General features: G+C 37.9%; 1 protein-coding gene across 10 annotated transcripts in view; it reads right to left on the bottom strand.

Moving 5' to 3' along the window:
* The window catches only part of Ptk2 (protein tyrosine kinase 2), a 220,945-nt gene that overhangs the window by 161,270 nt on the left and 46,388 nt on the right, over positions 1-13,287 (bottom strand). For 8 of the 10 annotated variants that reach the window (XM_041672218.1, XM_041672219.1, XM_041672220.1 and 5 more), the window contains exons 3-4: positions 12,204-12,515; positions 3,553-3,779 (exon numbers count right to left, since the gene is read on the bottom strand). In XM_041672218.1, coding sequence (XP_041528152.1) covers positions 3,553-3,779; positions 12,204-12,303 — 327 coding nt within the window. In that variant the 5' untranslated portion in view covers positions 12,304-12,515. The remainder of the gene's footprint in view (positions 1-3,552; positions 3,780-12,203; positions 12,516-13,287) is intronic. The other 2 variants (XM_041672227.1, XM_041672225.1) reach the window with 1 other exon arrangement.

The following is a 13,287-nucleotide window of genomic DNA, read 5'->3' as shown; positions in this document are numbered from 1 at the left end:
GGGGAAAAAAAATCAGAGAATCAACACCCTTCACAATAGCCACAAATAGAATAAAATAAAATATCTCAGAGTAACTCTAACTAAACAAGTGGAAGACTTGTATGACAAGAACTTTAAATCTTTGAAGAAAGAAATTGAAGACACCAGAAAGTGGAAAGACCTCCCTTGCTCTTGGGTAGGCAGAATTAATATAGTAAAAATGGCAATCTTACCAAAAGCAATCTACAATTTCAATGCAATGTCCATCAAAATCCTTGCAAAATTCTTCAAAGACCTCGAAAGAACGGTACTCAAGGTACTCAACTTCATTTGGAAAAGGAAAATCCCAGGATAGCCAAAATAACCCTGTACAATAAAAGAACTTCTGTAGGCATCACAATCCCTGACTTCAAACTCTACTACAAAGCTACAGTACTGAAAACAGCCTGGTACTGGCATAAGAACAGACAGGAGGACCAGTGGAACCAAATAGAAGACCCAGATATCAATCTACACATCTTGGAACACCTGATATTTGATAAAAAAGCAAAATATCAAATGGAAAAAGAAAGCATATTTAACAAGTGGTGCTGGCATAACTGGATATCAACATGTAGAAGAATGAAAATAGACCCCTATCTATCACCATGTACAAAACTCAAGTCCAAATGGATCAAAGACCTCAACATAAAGCCAGCCACACTGAACCTTATAGAAGAGAAAGTGAGAAGTACACTTGAATGCATTGGCACAGGAGACTACTTCCTAAATATAACCCCAGCAGCACAGACACTGAGAGAAACAATTAATAAATGGGACCTCCTAAAACTAAAAAGCTTCTGTAAAGCAAAGGACATGGCCAACAAGACAAAACGACAGCCTACAAAATGGGAAAAGATCTTCACTAACCCCACATCAGACAGAGGTCTGATCTCCAAAATATACAAAGAACTCAAGAAATTGGTCACCAAAAGAACACAAAATCAAATTTAAAAAATGGAGTACAGACCTAAACAGAGAACTCTCAACACAGAAATCTAAAATGGCTGAAAGACACTTAAGGAAATGTTCAACATCCTTAGTCATCAGAGAAATGCAAATCAAAACAACTCTGAGATTCCATCTTACATCTGTAAGAATGACCAAGATCAAAAGCACTTATGACAACTTATGCTGGAGAGGTTGTGGGGAAAAGGGAACATTTCTGCATTGCTGGTGGGACTGAAAGCTGGTACAACCCCTTTTGATGTCAGTGTGGCAATTTCTCAGAAAATTAGGAAACAACCTTCCTCAAGACCCAATAATACCACTTTTGGGTATATATCCAAAGGACGCTCAATCGTGCCACAAGGACATGTGCTCAACTATGTTCATAGTAGCTTTGTTTGTCATAGCGAGAACCTGGAAACAACCGAAATGCCCCTCGATCGAAGAATGGATAAGAAAAATGTAGTACATTAACACGATGGAGTACTACACAGCAGAGAAAAGTAATGACAGCTTGAATTTTGCAGGAAAATGGAACTAGAAAACATTATTTTGAGTGAGGTAACCCAGACACAGAAAAGACAATTATCACACGTACTCACTTATACGTGATCTTTAAACACAAAGCAAAGAAAGCCAGCCTACAAACCAAAATCCCAGAGAACTTAGACAACAATGCGGACACTAAGAGAGACTTACATAGATTTATTCGATATGGGAAGTAGAAAGTATAAAAAGACAAGATCTCCTGAGTAAATTGGGAGCATTGGGACCTTGAGAGAGGGTTGAAGGGGGGAGAGGGGAGGAAAGAAGGGGAGCAGAAAAAAATGTAGAGCTCAATAAATGTCAATAAAAAAATATTTAAAAATGTATATGCTATCTGCTAACAGGGCTCCTGAGTTGTTTAAGTCTGAACAAAACAGAGTGTCAGAGTATACAACAATCATGGTTGGAAACATAGCTTATACTTAACCTCAGTTAACATTTGGGCACTCATACATACAGCAAATGCCCATGTACCCCTCTCAAAGATCAGATCATACCACCAGGAGACAAGAGGCTTCATCATACTGAGGTGCTACACAAAAATCTGAAAATGGTCTTCAAGATAGAGAAGACTACTTCAACTCCATATCCCTGAATTGAGTACTTCCCACATACTCCTTTTAATAATTAATCCATCTACATAGTCCATCAATACAGTGATTTTACAGAGGTAACGGAAAAGTATAACTGACAAAAGAATTTAGCTTTAAATCAAATCTATCAATATATTTGAATAAAACAGAAAAGTAATCTAAATTAACTGATTATGGTTAAAAAGAAAAAAGGAGAAGATTTTCTAAGCAAACCTTGCCATTAAAAATGTCTGTCTCAAAAAAAAAAAAATGTCTGTCTCTAAGACTGAATACAAATAAAAGGAGAGCTGAGAAGCTGAATGCTTCTTCAATACCTCACCATAGTAAATGCCTCCTGGGAACCCACACCAACTCCATTTTCTGAAATCCTTATACTACCTGTTTATACCTAACTTTCAGAAACACTCTCCCCTTTGTCTTGTCTGTCTCCTCCTAAGTCTGAAGTACTAGCTCCCCTTACAAACCTGGGGACCTTTGCAGTACTAGCTTCTCCATTTGGGTTGGTGGGCCCACCTTTAAGCTTCCCAGCACCCAGACAGCCTGCAGGGGTGTATTCTACACTTTGCCACATCTCTACCCTACAGATTTTATGCTATAAAGGCAAAAGCTTCTAAAGAGGCTTTGCTATGGTTACTGCCTTCTAGTATGGTTAGGGATACTTCTAGGAGGTGGGACTAATAAGAGATCTATAGATAGCTAGAATATCCTTGAGGGGGGCTAAAGCCTCTTCTTCCTGACTCAGAGATGGAGCAGTTTGCACCAGGTAGCTCCTACTATGTTATGTGGCCTTGCCAGAAAGCTGAAAGCAACAGGACTACTTTCATTACTAGAATCTCAAAATAGGAGCCAAAATCAACCATAACTGATTCAGAAATTTCATTACAGTGATACAAAGCTGGCTAATATAGACCTTTTAGATTCTTAAAACATAACACAGTGTTTAAAAACATGATATAATCAATGGGTTTTTTTTTTTAAGGAAATTACTCTACCTGAAGATATGGGAGCACGCCTAAATTAACAACACATAGAAAAATGATTTTATTTTAATAGATCAGAAGTTATCTTAATTGCATTGGTTCTTTGTACCTTTCCAAAGGCTAAAATAATTAACTGGGAAAACAAGTAAATTGCAGTACATGATTAAAATGTGATTTCGTGACTATTATCCTAAGAAAACAGTAGTCATATATTAGCAATGTCCTCCCTGCCAAGTGCTGGGGAAGCAAACCCAAGGCCTCACACTATTAGGCAAATGCTCTAACACTGACCACCTCTATCCCTAGCCCTTGGGTGCATATCAGAAGAAAAGTTTAATGTCTGTGTAACATGGGAAGTACTAAGACATTAAATAAAAACTATTTCATCTTTTTTTTTTTGTGGGAAAGGGGGTCGTATGCCACTGAAACATAACTACTTTAAAATGTCATGAAAAAGACATACTTACCCTGACATCAGTAGCATCTCCATGCCTGATAATACTGGCCCAGGTGGTTGGCTCACTACTACTTTCAAAGTAATGAAAGACCTTTAATACTCGCTCCATTGCACCAGGGGACCGTTCCATGCCAGTACCCAGGTGAGTCTTAGAACTTGAACTTGGTGTATGATTCAAGTTTGGGTCAAGATAAGCAGCTGCCATTCTTTTGCTAGATGCTAGGTATCTGTCATATTCTGTTGAGGGAAAAAAAATGAAATAAGATTTTTCAGTGTACATGAGTAGCAATTACAATCTGACAATTATGTTACCAACACTTTCTTCTAGTCTCCATTCTATATTCCATGCACAAAGTACTTAAGTTGAATAGGAACTTAGCAACCCCACAAAATCACTGCGCTCTCTACACCCAGGGCCTGATATAAGAGAACAACCTTAAAATGTCAGCTTTAAAAAAATAAAAAATATGTTAAAGGACCTGATTCCTATCTAACAATGTCAAAACTTCATTGGCTTAATTAAAATAAGATAATGTTAATACCCCTTCCTTTCTTTACATCTACTTTTCATTTGTAAGAATACATCACTACAAAGGCAAAGGTGCCAATCTGCTGCCTACTTTCAAGAATTTACTTCGAAGTTTTTTTTTCTTTACTTCAAATAAAACTCGAGACTTTATACATTCTAAATATGGGCAACTAAAAACAGTAAAACAAGGTAGAGCTAAGTAGATAGTTTAGAGCACTTGCTCTGAAGTCATTAGTACCCGAATTCAAATCCCCAACACCCAAGTAACAAGCTGGGCACAGCTACATATGCCTATAGCCCTAGCACTGAGAAGCAGAGATGTGCAGATCCTCAGTGCTCACTGGCTGGCCAAAGGGTCAGCTTCTGATTCAGTAAGATAACCTCTCTCAAGACAATAAGGTGTCAATCAATAGTGAAAGGCACCTGATACCCTGCTCTGGTCTCTGCATTTCCTTGTACACAAACACCTGTAGCCATATTGTTCAAAAAAATGGTATAGCTTCCCTATCATTTTTAACTGAAAATGACTTCCTGTACCTCTGGTTCTTACAGTCTTTCTGTCCCCTCTTCTAAATGTTCCCTGGGCCATAGGTGTAGAAACTGTATTTTAGATGTATCTGTTTTGAGGATCCCACCCATAAACAAAACACTACAGCAATTGGTGATTTTGGTGATTGCTGAGTAGGGGAAATGTAACCTCTTCCAGAGATGAGGCCCCTAATAGGTAATCTAATATAAAACAGTCAGCCCCCAAATTTTACATATATCACTATATATCACAAAACAGACCCAGCAAATTATATTTATATACTTAAGCATGTATGCATGTGTGTATGTATATATGTAATAATAATAAGAAAGAGGCCATCAATCTGAGAAAGAACAGAAGTAGGAGAAGGGTTGGAATGAGGATGGGGAAGGAAAAAAGTGATATATTTAAAAAGTTTCAATTTAAAAAGTAGACAACAAACATAAAAGTATATATGCCATAAACATCACAGGAAGTAGAATCAACACCATTAATATTTTAGAAACTCTTTAAGTTGTGAGAAATTTACTTTTCAGAAAAGATAACTACCTCTGTTGGCAAGAATATAGAAAAACAGGAGCCCTTATGCTTCAAGTAGCAGGAATGTAAAACAGCACAATCAACATAAAAGCCATCTAGCAGGTCCTCAAATGGCTAAACAGAACCACTATATGACCCCCGAAAATTCCACCACTAAGAGTACTTCCAAGAAACTAAAAACACATATCCAAATAAATACTTGGCCATTAATGTTTGAGACAACATTGTTCATAACAGCCACAGAGTTCAAGTGATCCTGTTTTTTTTTTCCATTATAGATCTGCATAAGAGTGATCGATCACTAGTAATCAAGTAATCAAGTGACACTATCAATGCTAGGCTATCTTGAAATCTCTTTTGTCAACACCATTAATCCAACATTCTTCAAGTAAGTCTCTAGCAGTTTCTTTTTAAACAAAGGCAGAAAGCAGTCACATTCTTTACCAAAACATCACAAGAATGGTCTTGTGATTGCCCACTTACTAATATTCTTCCCCTCTGAAACCCCTTGATCTAGGCCCCTATAGGCCACATCATCCTCAGCACCACTGTCTTCCATGATCCTATTAGAATGACCCAGTAAGTCCTGTTTATTGGTTCAACCACTTTTTGCTGTGGGAGCACATTCTGCTCCTTCAGCCAATAGCCTTTAAGATACCAGCCTACTTGGATGTGATCTCTTATACCATAAAAGCAGGTATAAAAGTGTTCCTGGTCTCTTGCTTCCAGCTCCAGCTTCCAGCTGCTAGACTCTGTTCCTGATCATGCAGAGGACTGTTATCTAGGACAGTGATCTGTAAGTTCCTCCCTTAAATAATCCTTTTATAATTCATAATTCTGAACTGGTGTGGGCTTATTTTGTGACTTCCATCATTAACTTTTCTAGTCCAAAGTCCCAATATTCTTTCTAGTCCAAAGTCTTTCATATTTCTCCAAACAACATGATCAAGCTTGTCACAGCAATACGCCACTTCTTATACCAACCCCATTCTTAGTCACTGTTCTATTGCTGTGAAAAGACACCATGAACAAGGTAACTCTTAAAAGAGAAAGCACTTTATTAGATGCCTGCTGCAGGTTCAGAGTTAGTCTATTATCATGATGGGGGGGGGGGGAGGCATGGTAGCAGGTATAGTGCTGAAGAAATAGCTCAGAGCATTATATCCTGATCCACAGGCAGCAGACAGAGAAAAAGACACTGAGCCTGGCATGTGCTGCTGAAATTTCAAAGCCTACTCCTCCAATAATGGAACATATACTCCAACAAGTCCACATCTCCTAATCTTTCCCAACAGTCCATCAACTTGGAACTAAGCATTCAAATATTGAGTCGGGGGGAGGGGCAGTCTAATTCAACCACCAGAGTTGACTTAACCCTGAAAACTTAATATATATCAGACTGGGGCATACAACTCACTGCTTCAGCATTAGTCTAGCACCTGCATGACATGGTTTCAATCCTTAACACCATCAAAAACATATTTTTCAAACACCATAACAGATCACATTGTTCTTTTAAAAATTCATATGTTCAAGAACTAGACCTGGATGGAGGTGGGTGGTCCTTGGACTTCCCACAGGGCAGGGAACCCTGATAGCTCTACAGGCTGACAAGGGAGGGGAACTTGATTGGGGGAGGGGAGGGGAAATGGGAGGTGGGGGGAGGGAAGAGACAGAAATCTTTAATAAATAAATAAACGGAAAAAAGGAAGACAAAAAAAGAAAAAAATTGACAGAATTTAACATCTTTCTTACTATAAATAAAAGAGCCTTATGAATTAAGAACTAAAAAGAAACTATTTTCAATTAATTAATAATACTAATAATTTCAAATACAGACAAAACTATAGCTAACATTTTTTTTTTTTTGGTTTTTCGAGACAGGGTTTCTCTGTGGTTTTGGAGCCTGTCCTGGAACTAGCTCTTGTAGACCAGGCTGGTCTCGAACTCACAGAGATCCGCCTGCCTCTGCCTCCCGAGTGCTGGGATTAAAGGCGTGCGCCACCACCGCCCGGCTATAGCTAACATATTTAACACTAAACACTTTCTTCCTGAAATCAAACAAAGACACTTCCTCCTACCACTTCTCCACAGTAAAAACAAATACTGATAATGAGCCAGGGGAAAAGAACGTGATGAAGACATACTAATGCCCACTACAATATTATGGTGAGGGGCTGCTGTAATGTTCACAACAGAAAAGAGGGGGGAGGGCACAATAGTCTTCCTGTTAAAACATAAGAGGCAATATTCACTGCTTAACACACCAGAGAGGACACAGCCATGTTTCCTAGGGGAGGACTACTCTTCTCATTCAGCTATTTTTAAGGAAAATTTTATTAGAATTGATCTGCACCTTAGATTATTTCATCTCATGCCAGACAAGTGAGAAAGTCAGGGGAAAAGCCAGAGTTCTGGCACTCTCTTCCAGGACACACTGCCATCCCATCAAGACTCTTTGTTATGCAATCTGTTGGGCATTTCCTTCTCCACCTTTTCCTTCTCTACCTAGAATAAAAATCCTCTCAGATGGGCCTACCTAACAAGGTACTTCAGACTGTTTCAGACCCCAACCCAGATGTAACATTCCATATCTTCTATCAATTCAGGGAGTAGAAATCTATGCCTTTTTACTCCTTAGCATCAGCCAAATATTGACAAGCCAGCAACTTGTAAAATGATTGATGAATTTAGGAGAAAATACTTGACGGCAGAAGACATGTTCTTAACATGCAAACATTAGACAAGGTTAACAATTCTATTAGGATCTTATAATCTTCCCATTTAGGCATGCATAGTATGATGATTAACAGTCACACCTGAGTCAGATCCCCACAGTTCAGAACCTGACTCTGCTTTCTGTGACCTAAGTAACCATTGCCAAGTTATTTGGCTTCAGTGCCTTAAAATATCTTCTGCAAAACTGGAATACTTATGAACTCCTATCTCAGAGACCTTTATGAGAAATGAATGGAGCCATACACATGAACTCATGTGCATGTACAAGTTCAGCTCACACATGACATTTAGTACCTGAGGAACAAAGTTTACATGTTACAAGAGGCACAGCTCTCTCAAAAATGCTACTTTTGGGCTGCAGAGATGGATAGCTCAGAGTTAAAAGCACAATCTACTCTTGAACTTTCTGTTCTTCCAGAGAACAAAGGTTCAATTCCCAATGGAGCCTCACAACTGTCTGTAACACTAGTTCCAGGAGATCTAAGACCTGGCACTTCAAGGGCACCAGGCATACATGTGCCTCAGACACATACATGCAGACAAAACATTCACACACAAAATAAAATAAAAAATGTTTTTTTTAGAAAATGCTGCGAGGTAGTAGTCACACACACACCTTTAATCCCAGCACTTGTGAGGCAGAGGCAGGTGGATATCTGTGAGTTCCAGGACAACATGGGCTCTTAACACAGAGAAACCCTGTCTTGAACCCCCCACACACACAAAAAAAAAAGAGAAAATGCTAACAAAGGTAAAGTAGAAAAGAATCATGAGAAATATTTAGTGAAATACTCAGATAAGTATAAAAGAACTGGCAGTAGCTGAAGAACAAAGCCATGCCATATACATGCATACATCCATCAGCTACCAACTCTACAGGCTGCTATGCTAAATTCTACACATACACTTTTATTTTCAGAAGAAAACCATACACAAATACAGCAAAATTAGAGCAGTCAATTTGACGAGTATTAAAACTAGGTTCATCCAAATACAATATAATATAAGCAAAGGAATGTTAGCTTTTGAAGAGCCCTTAAAATAAAACTTTTTCTATACAGAATACATTAACAAATACTAAAATAACACCCTTTTTGCCTAGTATTTACTGGGCAGAAAAAAAATCTCACATTATCCCAGAGGATGTTAAGTCTACTAAGGGAGACAGAAATCAGACAAGGTAACTGTGAAATGACTTATCACAGTATATAATGTGCCAAAGAAGTACAGGCTCTGGTAGGAACCCTGGAGAGGATCTGGCTAGGTTGAGGGATGAGAACTCATTTAAGGGGTATCCTTATGGTAAATAGGACTAGGGGAGTCACCGAATGGAAGAGCGGTTCTAACGGTGGCATCAGCATATACAGAAGGTCTGAGAGGGAGCTTTCCCAATGTGCAAAACCAAAGTGATTACACTGCTAATGAGCAAGACAATAGCTCGGAGATGGAGAATACAAGAGAGAAAGGATAAAGTGAGATCTGTGGGGCACAGTAAGAATGTGGTGCTTGATCCAAATCTAGTAAGTCACTGAAAAACATCATGAAAATATCAGATTTCTGTTTTCACAAAATTATTCCAATAGGTATGTGAAGGATGAACAAACATGTATGGACACAGCAAGAGCAGACATAACAGAGACATAAATTGATTAACTCAAGACATACACTGTATATAGAACAATCAAAATAAAATTATGAACTTATTGTGCATGGAAGGGAAAGTCAAAGAAGCATTCTGGATCTAAAGCATGAATAAGTGCATGGGAGCCCAATGTATACTAAGATGGGGAAGATTCAGGACAGCTAAGAGTCCCAAGAAGCACTGCCATTTTAGTATAACAGAGAAGGGAAGATGTACTGCACAGATGGATAGATGGATAAACAGATAAAATTTAAAATTTGAATGCAGAGTAAGTGTGACTTCAACTGCATAAGTCAGAAGAGGGGAAAAATTAAAGAAACTAGAAAACATACTTTTTCCTAAAAACTAAACCATCACTATGATATTTGTAGTCTTTTTTTTTCCAAAATGATGGAACAATGTATAACTGATAATTAGAAAACCCCAGAAGTAGAGTTTTCCCAACCCAACACTTTGCAACCAAATGTTCTGAGAATATTTTCTCTTAGTATTCTTAATTATGCCTAGAAAATCACAATGTGGGTACATACCTTTCTTAAATATTTTTAAATATAATCTTCTTGGGTGATTCTTCACACCAAATTAAACAATATACTAACTATTAAAGAATAGACCCCCAAGTATTAAGTAAGGGTACCTTGAAGATCCACTTCAAAGTATACAAATATAGGTCTGTTCTACTATTTTTAGCCTGTCCTGGTAAGAATCTTATGTCTTTTTAAAACTAGGACACTGCTATGTGTTTTGAGGTTAATGTGACTAGTTGAAACAAATACACGGTTTAGAATGTCCATTTGCAGGCTGATATTTGTATATTCTTTGGCTCTGAGGTTTTAACTTTGTCTACATACTTTAACTGTCACATTTGAAATAACCGAGTCAGCTAATTACTAACAACTAGCATCGTTGTTCTTATGAACAGTATTAACATGAATGAGGACAGGTGTCTCAGGAGAGAAAGTAAAACAAGCAGTCAGAGAGGAAATTTAAAGACAGCTGCACTGGACAATCACTGCAAAAGCATATGCTCAATTGAAGAGGACAAGGTGACAAGCTCCTCCACTTGAACCACCAGACTATCCAAGAGAGGAGAAGGCTGTTGGCGCTGCACGTAGAGATGGGGCCCACTGTGCCTCTTGATGTGTCCCATTTCCCATCCACTGCTTTAAAAGCTCTGCTCCCCTCATCCAGTCTGTCATCTACCAAAAGGTACATTTTAATTAAAAAATCAGCTATTTGTATTTCTCTAATTAGTCTGCAAACACTTGAAAAGCATGTTGCTTTGATCAATTTCTTTGTGGTGAGCCAAAACACTACTATCTCTTTTCTGTTAAAAGTTCTCATTTCTAAGGCCAATGTAGGTATTTAAGTAGAAAATCCAGTTGCTAACATCCCATTGGTCTAGGTCTTTAGCTCTTGGCTAGCTACAGTCTGGAGGGCTTTACTACTGATGCTCAGCACCATCATATTATAGAGATAGCATTCTGGACACAACCTACAAATGCTTCAGAAAGGCTCAGTTCTGCCTCAATTATGCTCATTTGCATTACATAGTCCTCATGCCACAAAACTACAGCAGTAAGAGGTCAATGTCCTTTAAAATTTGAGAGCTTCAATTTAACTGGATGAAGTCTTTACTATGAGTGCCTATGTATGATAAAAGTGATGAGGACTTTATTCAGATACTAAAACAGTTCAAATATTGCAAGCTTTGGTGCAAAAGCCTAAAAAGGAACTAATAAGTAATAAAGACAACTCAACCAATGAAAAACAATCTGGAAAACTGAAGTGTGATCCTAACACATCCTAATCTAGAGATACTAATATTAATATCTTTAGCCTAAAAATTAAACTGAATAAGCCTGTAATTCATTCATCAAAGTGCAGCTCTTGCCCAAGTGTAGGTTCCTCCTTTTGAAAGCCTTCCTAAATAGATTAAAACAGTACCTAAAGACACTCTTCACATAGTGACAATATTTTTATGAAATCATTAAGTATGTTAATGGCTTAAATATTCACCACTATGCTAAGCAAATCAATTTCTAGTTGAATTTGTCTGTCTTGAGTTATGCACAAATTTTTACAGCTTCTTTAACTTAACTATACTTTCTAAATGCTACCTTGAATGCTGGAATGAAGATGCCCTACTTCATATTTATATTTCTACATAAAAACAAATTCTCACACTGAAGTAGAAAATTCTTCACTCACAGTATTTTTGACCTGTGGTAATATTCTCAAAATAACAAGAGCTTCAAGCTAAATATACAAGGCATATAGACAATAAAGGAAATCCACTTTAAAACAACTAAGCCCACAATACCCTTTTCTCCTCTTATCCTATAATTAAAACTAATCATTTTGTTCTTTAAAAGCCTCTATGGCGCAGAAGAGATAAGTGTCCTGAGTAAAATGAAAAGGCAAAAATAAATGGCACACAGGACAAGCACAGAAAAATGATTTAGATCGCTTAAGATTATTTCCATACAAACGTTTCATTTTCTACTTGCAAAGTTGCCTAACTGGTTTTACGCACCAGCTGTAAACCTATACCACATCTTTTTTTTTCCTCAAATGTAATTGTAACTCTAAGTTCTAAAAGAACTATTATCTTGTTGGTTTTTAGTACAAAAGCATGAACTGACATAAGCACACACTAAATAGTTCTTTAAGTTGTTATACCTTTAGCCCAACACACTGGAAATGGACTACAGCCGCTTTTCTCCATACAGACAGCACCTGTAGGTCTCAGGGCCTCTTGGCCTGCCCGCTCCAACAACATACACCCAATCCTATCAAGATCAAGCCAGGAGTCCGCACACAAAGTCCCAGTTCATCGCTCCGACAGCATTTGCTTGGATCCAAAGCAAGACTAAGTAAGCTTCCCCTGTGCTCCTTTTCAGAGCCTGAAGCACGGTTTGAGAGGTGCTCCTTCTGTAACAGTTTCCAGCAGCTCCACGGTGGCCTCTCAGTTACCGAATCTTCTTCCGCAATCTGAAACACAGACCATCCTGGCCAGATTAAGCCACTGAACAGAATAAAACCAGCTAGTCATGCGACCCTATGGGTCTGTGTTTCTAGATTCATTCAGGGAGAGGGAGAGGGAGAAAGGGGAGGAGAAAAGAAGTCCTGGAGCCAGCACCTTATGAATATGCTAATCCCGCCCTTCTGTTCACTTCATCTGGCAGACTTCTGTTTACAAAATGACAGTGGACTCTTAAAACTGAGTAAGCTGCAAATCCAGTCTGACCCAGATCAACTGTCCATAGATAGTTCCTAAGCAATTCCTGTCTTCAGAATCATGCCTTTGGCACTTTACCAGCCTAATTCTAGTCTTAAACTAAAAATAATTAACTTGATAAAATAAGTTTTTTGAAAAAATATTATGCTCAAAGCAAAAATCAAATGTGGAGGCAACCCATATGAGCCCAAATACCTCAAAGGTAAAATTTTCCTTCATTGATATTTTCTCAATATACCTATAAATACGTATGGACTATCTAAAAAACATAAACTAGAATTTAAGGTAGCCAACTTATTTTAAAATATGCTTAAAGAATAATGAGGGATACAAGATTCCTTTTCTGGCTTCAAGTATGATTTCTTTTTTTAGCCTCAAAAGATGAAAACTAACTCATACCTGAGTAGGACAGGAACTACTTTTACAATCCGCATCAGCAACTTTTTAAAAAACGCAAAACTACTTGCTTTTTCGATTCAGACTGAGAGTCAAGATCATGACAAAATTAAGCTATCTGAATACATT

The sequence above is a fragment of the Microtus oregoni genome, unplaced genomic scaffold (assembly GCF_018167655.1).
Source record: "Microtus oregoni isolate MIOR12 unplaced genomic scaffold, Mior012 000022F_ref0000154, whole genome shotgun sequence".
Lineage (NCBI taxonomy): Eukaryota > Metazoa > Chordata > Mammalia > Rodentia > Cricetidae > Microtus > Microtus oregoni.
This window is presented reverse-complemented; position numbering and strand designations above follow the sequence as displayed.